Here is a 19,427-nt window from a genome sequence, read left to right as displayed (position 1 = left end):
CATATATATATAGATATATTTGAGCTGAACCATCCCATCGGACATAAATTGAAGAACAATGTATAGAATTAAATGTAATATATAAAATGATTGGTCCAAAATGATTGGTCCAGTGGACACGGAGACGTCAAGTCTTTCCAGGATGGGTTTCGAGCTGAACATATCGGACATAAATTGAAGAACAATGTATAGAGTTAAATGTATTTCCTGGAGAGACTTGACGTCTCCATGTCCGCTCTTCGGAAATTGAACCCCGGAGTCATCAAAAACACTTATTTCATGTGTCTGGTTGTGTCCTCGCAGGTAGCCAGTGGAGTTGTCCTCCGGCGGACACACATCTGCGTGAGCGGACCCGGGCCGCGGCTCCCGACCCCTTCCCTTCGCCTCGTCTCGCATCCGCCCCGAGGAAGAAGGAGAAGTGGAGCGAGCGAGGGAAGACATGTACCCGACGCTCGTTATTTCCTCCTCCCTCTTTGTCCTTCACGCCATGGCCACTGCCCATTTCCTCGCTCACCGCGGGTAACCTTTGGATTTGTACACTTCCCGTGTTTGTGATGTGCTGTCGTTTTAATAGGAGCTAATAGGACACGCACAACTCAGTTACAGACCTACGATGGAACTGATACCTATACTTGTTTGTCTTGAAGTCAGTTTGCGTGTCTTGGATGGTTTCAACAAACTAGACCACGTAGTGCTATAGCATCATTTGCAGTGCAGACTTTTTCTTTTTTTAAGCCTTATTTCAAATGACAAAGGGGCAGTTTTGCAGACAGGTTTAATCTAAATCAGGCCTCAGCTAATCCTACTTAAATGAATACAGGATTTAAAAATGCCTTCATTTCAGATTAATTAGTTCTAGACTAGGAAGTCCTAGACTAAGGTCATGAAAGACTGGTCAGCTCCTTCTGTCTGATCTTGGTCCAGAATATCGACCTGGAAGCCACTTCCATGAATCCAAAGATAAACCCGCCTCCAGGTTAAATGGAAGCCTTCGCAGACCCAGATTAGCTCTAATCTTCCATCTGGAAAACCAGATCTTTTCAACCAAGACTACAGCAAGTCCTGAGACTATTTTAAGCCATGTCTAAAAAAAGTCCATTTCAGTTAGTCCAGATTAAAAAGTGTAATGTATAAGATTATGCCTATGCCTGTCCCCAAAATGTTTGACATCATGTACTGTGTGTCTTTGCAGGAGAAGGGTGTGCGGCAGGGACCTCCCACGTAGTGTTGTCATGGCAACAGAGTCCTATGTCCAGCCTTTGCACAAGCCCTACATCACCCTGTGTCAAGGCCACCGGCTCTGCAGCACGTACAAGTAAGAAGCTGAACAAGACCTGGCATTTTGGTTCGGACGCCATAATTCAAACGATGATGGATATCAATGCGGCAACGCCTTCGAAACGTCCAAACTCCATTTCATTCGTAGCATTTTGCTGACGTCACACCGTGTCCAACGTCTCAATCAGGCAAACAAGATCGACAGGAAAGCATCACTTTACAGTATCAAATGCATTGGGAGTTGATCTCCCGCACGGCACAACACACAAACATACAAAACTGGGTCAGGGTGGCACATTTTTGGAAAATGGAAAAAATCAAAAATATGAAGTGCTTTGTGTAACTACAGGAAATGAACCGACTGCCCACAGAGACCGCAGCCTTGTTTGTCTTGGACGGAGCCTCCATGACCTCCGCGCTCACGTTACACACTCATTTTCGCTTCTATCCATTTTTCCACCCCCCTTTATTATCTCAATTTTAATCTGCCCCCCCCCGTCCCCCCTGTGATGAGTTTGATGGTATTTGATTCATTTGTTCAGACAACTCGGCCGTTGTGGTTTCTTGTAGCGTCCTGTGAAGTGTTATTCTCAGCAGACTCTCTAGCTTTTCTTTCCGTCCCTCCATCCCTCTGACACCACCGTGACCGCATTCGCCTTCACACGCTAGGAAGTTAGGTCAGTTTTTCGGTTTTTACAGCCGGTCGGTTTTCTCGCGTCACACTGTTTTGGTTGGTTTTTTTTTTGTTGTTTTTTTTTGCTTTTTTTTTTTTTTAACGATGTATTTGTTCTGTAAGCGAACTGATAAGAGTACATTTTGACATTTCTTCTCCTACTTCCCACCCACAAATATATAACAAATAAATTAAAACTAAATTAATTCACAAAAAAAGGAAAAACAATTCAATACATATTAAAGGCGAAATGATTGGTCCACGTCCAATATCAATAAATAAAGAGGAGCATGTAAAGAGAGAGATGCAATGTTGTATTAGTGATTCTTCTTCTAGAGTCTTTAGGTCTTTCAGCCCACGACTAACTTTTAACTCTGTGTCCTTCCATCCAATTACCACAGGACCGTGTACCAGGTGTCCTACCGGCAGGTCAGCAGGGCGGCGGCCCACTCGCACCCACACTCCTACCTGGAGTGCTGCCCGGGGTGGAGGAGACTCCACTCTCACAACTGCAACCAAGGTAATTTGGAGAACATAGCCCATGCTATTATTATAATTTTTTACATTTTTTATATATTCAATGTAAGTTACTTACTTTTCCCTGTGTTACCTTTCATACATATAGGGGCGGCTTCCCAGAGAGGGTTTAATCTAAATCGGGACTAAACTAATCGTACTTAAATTAATCCAGAATTTTTCAAAAATCCGATACGTTGATTAATTCTGGATGAATCGTTTTACACTAGGAAGTCCTAGGCTAAGGTCATGAAGGACTAGTCAGCTCCTTCTGTCTGGTCTTAGTGCTGCTCTTAGTCCAGGTCAACCTGGACGCTACATCCAATAATCCGACCAAAGATAAACCTGCCTCCAGGTAAAAATGTTTTAGACCTAGATGAGCTCTAATATTCCTTCTGGAAATCAGATTAGTCTCAGACTAGGGAAAGTCTGAGACTGTTTTAAACCGTGACCGAGAAATTCCATTTGTAATTTCTAATCTCATTCCTAATCTGTGACTGTAAAACTACCCCAAACGTCTCTTACAGCAGTGTGTGGCCAGGCCTGTGTAAACGGAGGGACGTGTTTGAGACCCGACCGCTGCGCGTGTCCTCTGGGCTGGAAGGGGACTCGTTGCCAAACAGGTATTCCAAAAAACACCGAGGCGCCAGAGAGACCAAAACACACCCGCCAATACGAATACCACGAGCGGTGAACCCCTCCCTGCGCCCTCTAGATGTGGACGAGTGCAGCGAGCGGCGGCCGTGCTCCCGGGAGTGCGTCAACACAGCCGGCAGCTTCCGGTGCATGTGCGGGCAGGGCTTCCGGCTGGCGGGCGACGGGCGCTCCTGCCAGCGCCCGGCTTCCACTTCCACTCCCCCTCAAACCGCCGCTTCTTCCCCCCACACAGGAGCGGGTGGCCAGCTGCTGTCGAGCGATGCAGGTAAACGGGCGAACCCATCTCTCCGCGTGTGTAAATGACACTGCATTGCAGCGAGGTGGTGGGAGTGTAGAAGAAAGGAACACAGCCAGCTTCACGGTCCATTATTACTTTTGGTACGCGCTATGCCACTCTCAACTCGTACCGTGAGTAATAATGCACTGCGACTGGTGCCGACTCCAAAAGAGACCGTGCGAGTGCCGGGCGCTAGCTCTGAGTGGGATCCTCTGCAGCGGGACCAGATTGATCAATCACGTAGCAGCAGCAGCTGAGGCTGAGCGCTACATTGGTTCTCAGAAATGAAGTTTCCTCCGCTGTAGAAGGAAACCCCCGTTGTAGCAGGGCCTCTCCTGAACGTCCACTGAGCTTTATATCCCTCTGCAGTCCATCACTCTCCATCAACAGTGAGTTAAAAGTCTCGCTTGTGTTTGTGTTTGCTGTTTCATAGCAACAAAACGAAGCCGCTCTGTGTTGTAATGAGCCCACCGAAATTCCTGTAACTCCCACTCTGTCACGTCCAAACTATTGTTTGGTGAGAAACGAAGGTGAGTTGTCATAGAAACGTATTTAGGACTTTTCTGACAGTTTGCCCAAATATTTCCGTGGAGATTGTAGCGAAATCCAATGCCCAACAGGGGTATCGTGCTTCCTTGTTTGCAAACATTAAGGACAACCTATTTGTTTTTTCCAAACTTGGGTTCTAACTTTAACAGCACCGGATGCAAGGTCTGCAAATATGTCTTCTGTGGCTTTTCGTCAACTGTGCACACAAAAATAGAACCCTGATTACGAAATATGCACACGGGGAAAACTGTTCTTTTTTCTGGCTTCCAGAGAATTCCTTCTTTCCTTCTTTCTTTCTAACTCATGTCCCTCTTTCACTCTGCTCTTGGCTGTGGTCTCTCGTTCCAGCTCATTCCTCCTCAGCCGTGTCTGCTGGGGGTCATCGCCAGCAGACACTCCCCCCCCCCCACCTCCTGTTTCTCAACTCACTCTCGTCTCAATAATGGAGCACATCTGGGAGAAATTGAGTCGCTTACGGTCTGCCTCAGTCAGCGCAACCCGCGGAACCAGGGGTCCCTCATTTCTTCTTTCGGTTTTCCCGATTCCCGAAACCCCGGCGACGGGGGCAGAATCCCTCGGGGGTTTCCAGGTGTCACTTCTCGGTGACGTGCTGGACCCGAGCCAGTCCGCGTCTCGGTTCCCAGGAACCGTTGCCGGGGTACAGATGTTCGGCGAGAGGACGAGGAACCAGTTTTGTCTATTAACATCCAGAGCTTACGCGGGGGAGGGGTCTTCGGTCTTCGTACATCCTCATCCTCAGATTTATTTTATCACTGGCTTCACCCCCCCTGGTGCTATGGCTCTCCTCCGCTTCCTGGTTTTTAGCTTAGGGGCCTTCACAGTGGTTGTGAATCGCTCTCAAAAGAGGGGTGGACGGTGGGGAAAGAATCTTTCCCAGATATTGATATTTTGATCCACATAAGGGGATTTAACCGCGTCGTTCCAAGTTTGATCCACCCGAAATTCTCTCAAAAGGGTTGCGACTCTGACGCGTGTGTTTTTTTTTCCGTGCTTTGTCGCAGGTGGAAGTCCCGGCCTGGCAGAAAACGTCACCCAGGAGGTGCAGAGCCTGAGGAACAGAGTGGAGATGCTAGAGAAGGTACACGGTTCAGTCGCACCAAGACACCTTACAACTTTGTTTACCTTTTTTTGTGTTTTTTTTAATACCTGTTGTCCCGTCCCCCCCCCCGTGGCATTAGAAGCTGCAGTTAGTTTTGGCTCCGTTCAACAGCCTCTTCCCGCTGTCGCTGGATGAGGGCTTGCCCGAGAAAACCACCTTCCTGACTCACTCCTTCCAGCAGCTCGACCGCATCGATTCTCTCAGCGAGCAGATCGGCTTCCTGGAGGAGCGTCTCGGCACCTGTGAGTAGCCCCGAGCGTCGAGGCAAAGAGATCCCCGCGAAGCCCCTGACAGGTCGGAATTTAAGAATGGATCGGTTAATATTTCTCTTTGCTTTATCTTCACCGTAGGTTCCTGCCAGGAGAACTAGACGAAGAACATCTCTGCGGCGTCTCGGTAAAAAAAACGTCCAACCCAGTGGAATTGAGTCGTCTGCTCCCAAAGTGAGGGGTGGGAACATAAACCAAAGCTCCCGATATATTGTAACTCAGTCTCAATCCCTTATCCTGTTTCCTGTCAAAATTTTACGTGGCAGCATCAATTATAACATTGCACAATCCCTGGGACATGAAGAACACCCGCAAGCGTCAGAACAGCCACGGGAGCTCAGAGACGTGGAGTCTATGTTTTTTTTTTTTTTTAATATTAATAAAAAAAAACACCATTTTAAACATTTAATGATGTTATTCAATTTTCGTGTCAGAACTCGTTTTTGCAATAGCGAAGGTACTATTGCGAGTGTCCAATTACGCCATTACACTATCCCTAAGATATATGAAGAGAGCAGCCGTCTGGGGTCACGATAGCTGAAGTTCAGAGTATTTTGATTCCGAATGTTTTACATCGCTGCAGCTGTTACCTCTGTCGGAGCCCCAGTGTCTGGGGGCAGACGTTGACATCTGTATTTACCTATTTAAATTATGGTTACTTATTTGTACTTATTTGTCACAACGATACATTAGGCATTTTTTAAGTTTTGTAACATTTTTATAATAAAATTTGCTTACCAATGGTGTCATACAGTTCTTTTGAAAGTTTGGCCATCCACGTAACAGCAAATGCAGCTGTGAAGTCCAGCATCTACATGGATTAGCAAATTACTGTCTATAGAGCTAAAAGTAGTAGTTAAATCTTAGGGGCGGTTTCGGGACACGGATTAAGCCTAAAAATCGTAGAAAATTCTGGACTAACTAAAATGGCCTTTTCACTCATGGTTTAAAATAGTCTCAAACTTGCCCTGTAGTCTCAGTGTACAAATGTAATTTCCAGAAGAAAGATTAGAGCTAATCTAAGTGAAAGTCTTAAAGTGAAGTAAGTGAAGTCTTAAAACAAAGCTGGCCAGACCCAGGTTAATTTTTGGTTTTATGGATGCGGCCTCCAGGTCGATCTAGACTAGGACCAGCACCATGACCAGACAGAAAGAGCCGACTAGTCCTTCTTTACCGTAGTCTAGGACTTCCTAGTCTAGAACTAATTCATCTTAATAGGCAATATCTCATAAAGGCATTTTAAAATTCTGGATTAGTTGAAATGTAGTCCTGATTTAGATTAAACCCCGTCTGGGAAACCGCCAAATATTAAAGATGCATTACAAGCACTAAGCAAGCATTGAAGTCAATGAGTTTAAGAAAAAAAATCGATTTTATTCTTTTCAAAATGCATTCAAACACATTTACCCATAATTGGTGAAATCAATAATACTACATAATTATTTATCAGATACTATAATGGGCTTGGATGCCGTGTGTGTAACCACACAAGGGACCGCACACACACACGCACACAAAAATATACAAAAGTTAGCAGGATGTCAGGTGCTTCTGCCATCTTCTGCTCAGATCCGTCTAAAGCTACTAGCAAATTACACTTTAATAGCTTTGGTGAAAATCAGGACATTTTTTTCCTTTACACCACCTGAACTCAACATTTTAAAAAAGTGCTTTATTATGGTTTAGAATACATTGAATGATACCCAATATTTGAAATATAACTTGGTAAACACCAGCCCAATCAACCAGCGAGCTTGATGCGGAGCCTGAAAGCCACCAGTATTTGAAGCTTGTGACACAAAGCTTTGAAATCAGGGTGTGTTATTTCCACCCCACACAAAACAAAATCAGCCGACAGTAAAGAATAGAAAAAAAACATTGATGATTAACATTCTGAAAAAAACAAAACAAATGTAGCCTTTAATGGACATTCAAATCACTGGTTTCCCAAGATAAAACACCAGGACAAGTCGAATAATGTAATGAATATAAATATAGAATGTCAATGTTTGTATCAATGTTTGTATCAGTTTGGAACCATCTCCCTCCTGGCCCTGACCAAACTTAAACCGTGACAGTCATATTCACACTTAGTTTGCACCAGTTGATCTTGGCATTGGAAACTTTACCAGATGCTGAAATAAATACAATTCCTTAACTTTGTACCAACTGTATGCCAGACAACATCCCACTTTAATACAAGAACTTGAAAAACAAACCAAAAGGTTAGAAGCAATTAGTAGTACACAAATATCTTGAATGCGTATATACATTCTAAGATGGCGTTTAATGGGCAAAAGGCAGTGAGCAATATGAAATTAAAACCAGAAACTGCATAAGATTGGAAATCATCTCTTACAATCTGATGAGATGTCCTTTCAGTACTAGGAAAAAATATCAACGCCCCCAAAAGAGTAATAACCTAGCAGTTCAAAATGCAATGAGATCAAGCGCAAACTTTAGGCCAAAATTTCCAAATGCACTGGATGTTCACCTGTTACTGCTTACTACAACGACTAATGACGATCTGACCGGATTTCCCGTGGATAACATGTAAAAACAAGAAAAAAAAAAAACTGCTTTTCTCCACTTTCATTACATTGTAATTCATAATTTAGAAGAAAGAGCACATTGTTATCAAACTTCCCAGCAAACTGGAGGCTTATCCCTCATTTCCATTCAAAATATAAAATTGAGTTATTCAACTCGTCTGTGATGTAGGCTGGACTAATATAGTTTTATTAGTAAGTCAATTATTTAGTCAGTAAGTTCATGTTCAAGTAAATAGCAACATATAAGCATATTATATATTCAAATCTGTAAATTAACCATAAAGCTGACCGGAATCGTCTTTATAAAGCAGGTCACATGAGAAATGATAAGACTGTACATCTAAAAAATCCTCCCAAGAAGAGACGTGGCACAACAGGCAGCATGTACTTTGGAACAGTGAATGGAGAAACATTTGGACATTGCACTTACACGAAATTAACTTTGACACGTCTTTAAGCGGGTTCACTTACGCACTTTCTTCCGGGCAGTGAAACAAAAAATAAACAAACAAAACAATAAAGCGAGAACCTCCGAGCGGCGGATGTAGAAATAAATACAGAGCAAAGACATTGACTACGGAGAGAAAAGACACGTGCTCAACGTTCCATGCGGATTATTCCTCATCTTCTGGAAACAAAAAATAATAATAATAAAAAAATAGGAAATAAATTAAAAGAAAAAAAAGAAAAAAGAAAAAACCTAGAACGCACGACATCGACAACTGTTCAGTCCTTTTAAATCCTTAGAGACGGTCAAAGAAGGGTGCCGCCTTTACATTATACTCATAATGTAATGTACAAAATTTGGTTAATTTTAGACGGTTCCCTGTAACCCTGGAGCCCCGCCCCGTCTGCGTTCACAGAGGAAGCAGTCGCTGAGTTTGAAGCCGGTGCGGGGCCGACCCTCTCGGAAACCAGCGCTCCCCTCCTCCTCGACGGCCGAGAGCCAGGAACGCAGGTGCAAAGGGGAAGGAAACACTACGAGGAAATAAAGGACAAATCCGAATGATTGTGTGTGTGTTTGTGCGTGCGAGTGACTTCTGGTTACTGACACTAAGGCAGAATGAGAGGAACATAAAAATCCATCGACATTTATAGTCAGAAAACAGTAGAAAAAAAAAAAAAGGAGGAAAAACAAGGCGCCAGACAGTTGAAACGAGGCGAAAAATAAAAAATAAAAATTAGAAAAAAAGATTTAAAAAAAAAATTTAAAAAAATAAGACAATATCCAAACATTTTAAAGCCAGAAAACAAACCACCGGTTAGAGTGGACAGAGTTATCCAAAAGGCATGCATGATGGACAATCCCTACTGTTCGGGCTTCGCTGTCCGTCACTCCGCTCACAGACACAGTGAGGGTCAGGACCAAAACCATAGCACTTCCTGGCCAGGTATTGGAGCAGCTGGGCGTTGTTTTCTTTGTTTTTTTTTACAGGGAAAGTTCTCAGAAAGGGGGCGTCGGGGAGGTGGACTTTGATGTTCAGTGGCGCGAGGGCCTGTTGTTTTGGGCGACGGAGCCAGAGATATCCAGGAAGGTGGCACGCATCAGGTTAAAAGATTTGTCTGAGAGCGAGGTCACGTCCTCCGTGGTCATCCCCTTCGTCTCGATCTTTGGAAGGATCTTCAACCTGATGGTCCCTGCGGGAGGGAGTTGGGAGAGTTATAAATACTAAGGAATAGAATACGCAGAGCTAAGTATGGATATGGTCCAATAGAAAAAAAAAAAAGAGTTTATATTAGAAAAATCAAGAAAAGCCTGGTTACCAGATTTAAACTGCTTCTCCTTCCGGAGGTAGAAATTACTGTAAGATGAGAAAACAACGGGTATGATGGGGGCCTGTGGGGAGATGGACAGAGAGAGGGTTGAGAGTCATCTTAAAAGCCAAAGTACTGCAGTAGATCTTTAGATGGCCTTCCACACCAGACACCACACCTTTAGAGTTTTCCTTTTGTTTGTTTTATTACTTTCATGAACTTTTGGACATATCTTTGGGCCCGGTACAAGAGGCCAGCCTATGTTTACGTGATTATGTTTGGATGGATGGAGATATCCGGTTTTATTCCGATTCGAGCTGTCGGGGCTATTGCTGTGGGAATTAATTGGGTTATGGTCAGGTTGGTTCCAAAATCTGGCACTGATGATGAATTGGGTGGTTCAGGTTCAGACAGAATGTTGTTTGGTTACCGACAGGTCAAGTTCATAAACACAGGAAGAAACTTCTTAGAAGACACCACTGAAGTCAACTTCTTGCCAGAAAAAAAAAATTATAATAATAAAGACAATGAAGGTTTCAAGAAAAGGAAAAAGCTTCACAGAACCAGCTTCACAACCAAAACAATATTAATGTTATTCAAAAAGTCGTTATCTCCTCCAGTGCTGCTAATAGGGTCTGAATAGATCTCCTGGGGCCCAAAGTGGCCCAAGAACAGGAGAGGCTGAACCCAACACAGCTCCCCCTGGGGGTTGTCCTGATTCCTCTCAATTTGGCTGGGCCCAGTTGGGAGCAGCAGATGGAAGCGTTGTGAGGGGATACATTAGTTATGACTTCAAGAGTAATAACATGCAAAACAACACTAAAACTACCTAAGACATCTCTTCTCTCCAAGAAGAATATGCTATATTCAGGTTTTGTTAATATTATTGTACAAAACGGTGAAGCACTCTGGAAATTTGTCTGAAAACAATGAGGCTTTGCTGACTGAAATCTACAGTACAACATTGGGTAGTAACTACTATAAACATCCCCTGTAGAGAAAGGTTTGCTTGGTAATGAGGAACAGCCGGTCTTTATGACTTTACGCTGAGATGCTTATCGCAAACAATATTAATCTATACCAGCTTAGCTAACTGCAGAGAGAACAACATGAGAGCACTAGTGCACCTTTGCCAGAGGCAGAGCTGACATTTTCTGCAATCGTTTTTGTACAGATTTCAGTTAACAATGCTGGAATAATTCACTCCACCTGTGGAAACTGTGGGTACTAGGAGACAGACCTCCCACAAGAGGCCAATAAATGACCCATGGTATCAGTGCTTCAGTCCAGTGCTTCTCCATCTTACCCGGTAGAAGCATGGAGTGGACCAAGCAAAGTCACGCATGAGGAGTTTTGGCAGAAATTTAACAAGCCAGGCTGATTAAGAATGAGATGGAAGAAATGCCATTTGTCTTCATGTTGAAATCAGTGAGTCAATTTGAATAAACATTTCTGTAATTGGAAATGAGTGCAACATAACCTATTGTGCCATATAACGATGCTAGCCCCCCCTTGTGGCTGGAATGGGAAGAATTTCTGCAGTGATTTTGTTGAAATATGTCAGATTTTCCCTCATCAATACAATTTGTACAACTTCACAACATCCTTCATTAACATCCCTTGACGTCTACTCTTCTGGATTGATTCGATTAACACCCGGGTATCAGTGCAATAGAGACAGATTTTTATATGGCTCCAGCTCCAATCGGCTTGGATGTAAAGACGCGCAAATTTTCACCCCTTTACCTGCGCGTTGCGACGCGCATTGATGTGCCGAATGTTGCCGTATAAAAAGACAGGAATATCTGTGTATCCTTTCGACCATTTCATATACGATTTATAATCCAAAACCAAAAGGTATTGACCTTTTCCTCGCATGGGGGACCATGAAATGTTTTGAGTGTGGGGACTGCTCAGAGAGGAGCTGCGAACGACTCCAGCACCGCCCCAAGCCGGTCTCAAGCCGGCGGGAAACTCCGCGCTGCTTCTACTGTAGTGTTGGGTCCTTAACGAACGATCCGATTCTTTTGAAAGGCTCTTTTGTGAGAACGAAGGGAACAGAGTCTCGCTGGGTGATGAGCCGCTTTTATGTCCAAGTTTTATGTCGTTGTTTGTTTAAGTTGCTGTCTCCACTACTGTTTTTTTCCGCCCCAATCACACTAGAACCATGACATGCCCCCTTTCCGGCATGTTCGTGACATCGAACATAACACACCAGAAAATAAAAAAGAAAGAATAGCATTTCTCCTGGCAATGGGGAAGACGTCAATCGCCTTATTTTAGCTGGTTTACCTGCGTTTAAAAACCCAGGTATACCTGCTAATCTTGGTGTAAAAACGGTATATGACGCGTTTACTTGGATGGCTGAGGTAGTTTACCCACCCTGAAAATGCATCACACACACCCAGCATACATCATGGAATCAAACTCATTTCTAAGCTTAGATGTGAAGTCAAGCTGTAGGTGAAAACGAATTGAAGGTGAAATGTGGAGCAATGGCAATTTAAACTCAACATTCCTAAGGATAGCAGACAGCTGTGCAACAGTGATTAACTGAGAAAAACTATGCAACTAAGCAAGCACAGCAAGACAGTCATCATTACTGTCCCATGTGACAGTCCATTCATTCCAGGAATCCAATCCATGCCCTCACAATCCAATGTTGTAGAGATCCCTAAACAAAGCTTTTATTTGCGTTGCTCCTTTTTATACCAAGTTACTTCCCACTGAAAGTGCAAAATGCATAACAGTAAAATAACGCAAAGTGAATAAAATTCATGCAAAATGTTTTAAATAAAAGCCAACATAAAAAACACAATAACCTTCACAGTGTGTTTGTGATAAGGCACTGCGAACCCTACAGGAGCTACATACAGTGAACTATAGGTGTGGCCACACCATAAACCTGGTTTATAGGTGAAGTGCGCAGCACAGTGAGCTCTGCCAGATGTGTGAGTAGAACTGTTCATATTTATACCTACACCTACTGAAAGGCACTTTCAGGGAACGTTAAAACAAATGTGTTGTGAATTACTTGAGTTTTTTTTCCTGTTTTTAAGTTGTTGAAAGGGATGTTTCCTTGGACTTTAAACAAAGCACAAAGGGTATATTGATTATGTAGGTATCAAAGTCTTGTTAAGTAAAGGACAGTGCATGAAAGTAGGCTGATATTTTCTGTCAACATGCATTTTTAATCTGACTAGGAGTCCATACAATCAAATCTTACAGTTTGTTTGGCAATTTGAGTATTATACTGTGGGTTTGAGCAATGCATATGGATATATATACACAACAAAAAAAACAAAAACTACCACTTTTTAAAAATCAATACTTTTGGATACGTTTAGTGTGGCCATTCAAACAATAAAGACAATAATCAATATGGTAACAGTATCTTTTTTTAGGCCATACAACAATGGATTCATGCTGATATAACAGCATGCCCATCAATTTAATTTCAGTTTGTGGCTTGGTGCATAACCATGAATGATGTAAATTTTGTTTTTCGCTTTATTGAGTCTTGTTACTCAGTGTGGACATAGGCAGTGGATGGACAGTGCGATGATCAATGTGGATGTGGAAGAACACAGCAGGCTTTGGACAAGAGAGACTTACTTGTGCCTGCACTGCCAGGTGGAAGGCTCCCTTCTTGAAGGGCAGCAGATCTCCTCTCTGGTTTCGCGTACCCTCTGGGAACACCCACAGGCGAATCTACGGTGAACACAAACCAAGGGTTAGATGCAGAAAGTGCTTTAAATCAACCCCAAAAACAGAAGAACAAAAGTGAATAAAATAAAACCTCTAGTGGAGAAACACTAAACCCTCAGTGCTCCTCAAGCAACTTAGAGGGCGACCCAAAGTCAGACATGGATCAGTTCAACATGATACAGCGGGGTCAAACAGCAGGGCACCTGATCTTCCAGCATGGTCTTGGCAGCATCTGCCATGACACCCTTGGCATCGCTGGTTTTCTTTCGGTTGATGAAGACGATGCCGCCCAGCCAGCAGATGATGCCCACGGTGCCGGCGTAGACCAACTCTTTCTTGGCGATCATGGTGCACCGATCTGGGAGGATCTCCATGAGACCTGTGAGACGGGGTGAGCAGAGGAGTTATCTTGACCTTGAAAACACTCAAGACAATGCAGAGACAGATTGAATGAATAAATATTAACAAAACATTATTGATTACCTATTGTTGTACCAGACTCATTATAACACATATCTACTGACGCATCCACTGGATAGTGTGCTGTATTCAAACATGGGGTTCACAGCTCTGTATAAGTTGACAAAAAGACAAAAATAGCTATCTGGGATGAGCTTTGAGTCTTGTAATCTTATCACCGTGGCCTTGTGAAGCCCTGTGATTATTTATCGGGCGTATAACGATATCGGCTGATATTGGCCTTGTTGACTGCCATCAGCCTATCGGCAAATAAGACAATGTTCACCGATAGCAGTGGCCGATGTTTATCCAGTGTTACCCCACACATAGACTTTACTTGGGCGAGCCCCCCAGGTATTTTAACGGTCGCAAAAGTATATTTGGCAACCCATCTCAGCATCTTTAATTTTTTATCCATCTGAGAGAAGGACACCATCCGATGATTGATTAACTAGTGGACTTGTTCTCTGGTATTACGTTACGAGACGCAGACACGGCTCTCTGGAGGGTTCCGAGCAGGAAGTGATGCTGCGTAGATAGGTACTCAGAAAACTCATCCGGGTCGGAAGTGATGATGCATTCACGGTAACTCTGAAAACGTAGGTATCAGCAGCGGCTATCGGCCAAATTGTAATTTTAAACATGGGTATCGGCCCAGAATTTCACAATTGGTGCATCCCTGATTTTTAATTATTGATGCTGGAACTGTACAACGACCCTCTGTGACGAAAATAACAGCGTTTTTAGAGTGGCTTTAAGATGGAAACGCAGCTAGTGCCGACTGAAATGACCGCGGAAGCACGCTAAATACAGGCTCTATATTTGTTGAAAATATAAATCACTGTGAAACAAAAGACGGGAGATGCGAAAAGAGGCGGAGGTGGCTATGTCGGCACAAGGGCAGAGAAACCCAGAAAGTCCCATTACAAAGTGTGCGGAAAGCCCATAGCCACTGCTTTACAGTGAAATAACAAATCCTGTTGGGCAGCTAGAAACGACAAGGAGCAGGAGTTAGTATTGTCACTCAAATCCTTTATCAAGCTCCTGCTGAGTTTTCTCGGCCCTAATTAGATGCTTGGCTCTCTGCCTGCTGTCACTGGCCTCCAGCCTGCCCACATCACTCAGCAGGACTGGAACACTCTCCCGAGAATTGATGGAGAGAAAATAGACCTCCTCCAAAACAAACAAAGGAAAAATTAAAGCCACAATGTGACTGTGAGGATGGGGCCAACTACCAAAGACAGACAGGAAAGTACACACACACACACACACACACACACACACACACACACACACACACACACACACACACACACACACACACACACACACACACACACACACACACACACACACACACACGCGGAGTGAAACTTGCATGGCATTCAGTACTTAACCGCCACGTAACTTAAAAAGGCTTTTGATGCAAGGCACAACACATTTTCTTAATTAGGGCAATTCTAGAGAGTCCCATACAAACATATGCCAATTAAACCCCTTTGGAGGAATTATTGTTTGTACACAAAACCATAAGGATTAAGAAAGAGTGAATTTGCGGTTACTGCTTGGAAGTCCAGTATTTAAAAGTGTCAAAAAGCAGTATATAACAAATAAAATGTCACAGTAATCAATTGATAGTGCATATTGCGGTCAATCTCTCATTTCAAGGACATTAACCAACAAACTGTAAAGATATAAGCGTATATAACTGCAGTGATTAGTAATGCCTTTGTCTTTTTGAGAGGGGTAAAATGAAGGCAAACATTTTGATACATCAGTATGTTCTCAATTATTCTATTCTGTACTTTGTGTGGAAACCCAGTGCCTACCTAAAACATCCAGAGAGCTCTGATGGTTGGAGATGATGACGTAGGGCCCTTCAGTCTGCAGATGCTCCCAACCGCTCACTTCAAACCGAAGACCCAGAAAATATTTCACATGGCGAACCAGGAAACGGATTATCCTATGGGGAAATGAGCAATTATAAGGACTTTTGTTCATTCCCTTCAGTTCAGTCTTCCTAGATGAGGAAAAAAATGTTCGCAGCATCTTAAAAAAAACAAAAAACACAAGAAACTACATGTTGACATAGTGGATTTGAGAATGTGTGAAGGGCTATAGGGCGGATGAATTATGTGAGAGATGTGAAATCTGATATGTGACATTCTGTACGTTTGACAGTTGTGGGTTGAAGGAGTGTTAGTTGTTGTCCTTGATCCCTTTTAGTCTAAACCGGAAGCCAGAAGAGGAAAAATAATTCTGGGTTTAGTAGCTGGCCACAGTCCAGAAGGATTAGTCAGACGTTTGCTATTAAAACACCTTAGACCAAATGCGTCTTTGAGAGGTAGCCAGCTTATGTCTCAACAATCAATTTGTATTACATTCCCATCAAGATGTCAGCCCCCTTGGCAATAGAAGCACTGTTAACACTTCTCACAAAATGACCTTGGTATTTGCAAGTCTGCTTTTTGTCAACTCCTTCCTAATTGTGCAAACTTGTATCTCTTGGCACGCCCAAGTCACATGCTCTTAATAAGGGTTGCCTGTGTGGCAAACACCTAGCGAAGAACGCAATGGCCTAGACGTAGTTATTTACAGTTAAAGCAATAGGACAACTCACATTAAAAGCATGTTGCATGAATGCAAACATAACCCAAAAGACTGAAGTTGTTTAGTGTGTATTTCATTGCACGTATAAAGAATAGAATTACAACATTTGACAATCAGTTATACAACAGTAATACAAACATAATTGTACAAGACAGATTTTAAAAGTCGTTGTCTGTCTGTTTGTAAGACCGGATATAAACAACTGATCCAGGCTTTACATTCCCAATTTGAAACTTATGTGAGCTAACGATACCTTAATTAAGTAAACTGTGGCCTGTATTGGTCAATCCGGTCATTCCCAAAAACCACATCTGCTTCAATAACCCCGATTTTAGTACAGGGTGTAAAGCACCATCTACAGCTTTATAAAAGCAGTCTTTTGGAAGAGATTTGTGGAGACATGTCTGCTTTGTCCCAACTATTGTGGTGTTGTAATGCTGTGATGTTGTAATGCTGAGTTGGTCTGCAGCAGCAAGCCGATCCGAAGGTGAAAAACTCCAAGAGTACAGAAAAGTGCACACTGAGTATATATTTACAGCTTGCTCAAAAGTTTCACTTGAATAGCATTTCATTTATTGCTTTATTTTCAGAATCAATTTAAAGTACGATAGTGTCTGAGACCATAAATTCATTAGTGGCACTATTCAATAGCATGTCAAATTTTGTAGTAACACCCATAAGCTGTAAAGACATATGGCCAATAAGAAATTGTATGATGATTATAAAAAGCATTTATGTATTTAAATAACTCTGTAGTAGTTGAAATTGTTTTATTTTTAATACCACAACTACTTGCAAAATAAGCTAAATTAAATGTGTTTATTAGGACAGACAAGCTGAATTATTATTATGACCACTGAAGCACCAATTGCTGAAGCAAACGGAAGGAATCTGACTTTTTATTTATTTTTATTTTTTTATAGCTCGTCTATAAAAAGCAGCTCACCATCTGTCTTGCTACTCATTACAATTAATATTCATTGCTGTTTGACAGACGGCCAGGCCAGACTTCACCTATTGACAATTTTGAAACAGTACCCTTGAAATAGGAATGCAATAATCAACTCTTATCTTTCGACACGCCACTACAGTGATAAAGCACCAAGTCTTTTGCAAAAGGAAAGACACATCAATGGTTATGCAACAGCAAAAGCTCAGCTACAGTAGCAGCAAATGTGAAAACACTAAAGGGAATTCAATTACTGGCATTACTTTAGGCAAATCCATATTTTGCTGCTGTTCATTTCTTAATCATTTTTTTAAAAGTCCCCTTTAAAACTGTAGTGTACCCTCCTCCTCCATCATCATCATCCTAATATCATCATCTTTTTTCAATTTCACTTGTAAGTTGGAAGGATTTAAGTCTAGCCAGTTTTCTGAAACTCCACTATACCGATCCACTATACATCCCTGGGGCATGGCCAAAATGTAAATAAATCCACATTTCCTAAATGAAGCCCATTGTTGCCTTGTTTTTGGGGCAAATGGATCTATGACAATCCGCTTGTCTGTGACAAATCAGTGAAATTCTTTGTCGGTCTGGCATCTTTGTGACTGTGTGTTTACAACAGCGTTTCCTTTATTGGCCAAGCCTGTCCGACATGGACAATAAGATAACCTTTACGCCACCAGAATAGCCTACCGATAGAACATGACACACCTGGGTTACGTGGCAGCAAAAACTGTTTTTCCAAGTGCAGTGGGGGTCGGGGGGACAGCGCTGTTGTTGAAAAGGACTGAGCCTGGTTTAAAAAGACGGAATTGACACACTGGTGGTCCGTGGATTTCCACAAGGATGAGGGGGTCCGTAAAGTCCAGTAACTGTACATGCATAAGGTCCAGTAACTGTACATGTAGTCAGACAGAACGCAATCTATACTTACAAACAAAACTCCACCCGGCTTGAACCACCAGTGCTGTGTGTACTGGTAGTGAGGTACTGGTGTACTGTGTTACCACCAGTATGGGATCGGTTGTCTCCAGATAGTGGGGTCAGATTGACAACGAAACAACCCCATTGGGAGCGTGCGTTTCATTGTGCCACCCAGGTGGGTTTCGTCACGTCGCCTCCATCTGACAGCAAAGCACCAAGTTGGGAAGTGTGGTGCGGCTGATATCGTACTAAACAGTGTTTTCCCCTGAAACACCCGGTTCTAGTGTTAGCATCCGTGACTCCAGCTGACCGGGTGTAGCGAGCGTAGTTTTAACACTCACTAAATCAACACAAACGTTGGGGGGTGGGAGGTGTTGCGTGATTTTATGCGACATTCCAGGGTATTTACGTAACGGTTACGGCGGCTAGCGGTGTATCTGGACGTGTAACGTCCGCCGTGGCTGTAGCTAACCACCTAGCGCCAGCCAGCTAGCGTTAGCCCCCTAGCTCACCTCATGTTCTCGATGTCTCTGCCACCGCTCTTGAGCACCGACAGCGGGATGGCGACCATGGCCAGGCACATCATCCAGGCGACGTAGAAGCACTTTTTGAAGTAGAAGACGAAGGTGCTGCTGGTCCACATGAGGAGCGGGACCAGCAGCAGCGGCGCCATCCACAGCGCGTCCATGGCGGCGCGGCGCTCCTCGCTCGGGGAGAGCGCCAGCTAAACAGCGCTGTCCGACGTGGGGGGGGGGGGGGAGCCGCGGGGCACGGCGGTGGCCGCTCGCTACGGTGCGGTGCGGAGCCAGACCCCGACACTCATTCCAGCGTGTGGTATCAGAAGAACGGACAATATCACCAGCGAGGAGTGTTGCTTACACCAGCCGCGCCTCGGAGACTCCGCTGTGCGTGGCCGTGCAGGGCGGCTTCATCTGCCGCGAGGTGGAGTCACTCCGATAGCCATTGAAGTTTGCTCCTATTTCCGGTCGCGAGCGTTAGTAACGCGTCGGCTGAACGCGCGCCGTGTGTGTGTGTGTGTGTGTGTGTGTGTGTGTGTGTGTGTGTGTGTGTGTGTGCGTGCGTGCGTGTGTGTGTGTGTGTGAGAGGGTTAAAGAATTGACAGGACGTTGC

General features: G+C 43.6%; 2 protein-coding genes across 3 annotated transcripts in view; one reads left to right on the top strand and one right to left on the bottom strand.

The window, feature by feature from the left end:
• Positions 1–6,080, top strand: part of egfl7 (EGF-like-domain, multiple 7) — an 11,021-nt gene extending 4,941 nt beyond the window's left edge. Inside the window, exons 2-9 of one of the 2 annotated variants that reach the window (XM_080018242.1) lie at positions 304–519; positions 1,193–1,315; positions 2,353–2,471; positions 2,998–3,090; positions 3,183–3,389; positions 4,973–5,049; positions 5,150–5,312; positions 5,421–6,080. In XM_080018242.1, coding sequence (XP_079874368.1) covers positions 440–519; positions 1,193–1,315; positions 2,353–2,471; positions 2,998–3,090; positions 3,183–3,389; positions 4,973–5,049; positions 5,150–5,312; positions 5,421–5,440 — 882 coding nt within the window. In that variant the 5' untranslated portion in view covers positions 304–439 and the 3' untranslated portion in view covers positions 5,441–6,080. Of the gene's footprint in view, positions 1–303; positions 520–1,192; positions 1,316–2,352; positions 2,472–2,994; positions 3,091–3,182; positions 3,390–4,972; positions 5,050–5,149; positions 5,313–5,420 lie in introns of both variants that reach the window. The other variant, XM_080018241.1, reaches the window with a different exon arrangement.
• A 3,172-nt stretch (positions 6,081–9,252) lies between these two features.
• agpat2 (1-acylglycerol-3-phosphate O-acyltransferase 2 (lysophosphatidic acid acyltransferase, beta)) lies at positions 9,253–18,984 on the bottom strand (the record flags this gene model as incomplete). Its single annotated transcript, XM_080018138.1, has 6 exons — positions 9,253–9,529; positions 9,656–9,728; positions 13,262–13,357; positions 13,558–13,733; positions 15,643–15,776; positions 18,809–18,984. The coding sequence occupies 6 exons, from the start codon at positions 18,982–18,984 to the stop codon at positions 9,372–9,374; spliced, it is 813 nt and encodes a 270-aa protein (XP_079874264.1). The 3' UTR covers positions 9,253–9,371.
• Between the last annotated feature and the right edge of the window lie 443 nt (positions 18,985–19,427).

Source organism: Zeus faber (assembly GCF_960531495.2).
Source record: "Zeus faber genome assembly, chromosome: 17".
NCBI lineage: Eukaryota > Metazoa > Chordata > Actinopteri > Zeiformes > Zeidae > Zeus > Zeus faber.
This window is presented reverse-complemented; position numbering and strand designations above follow the sequence as displayed.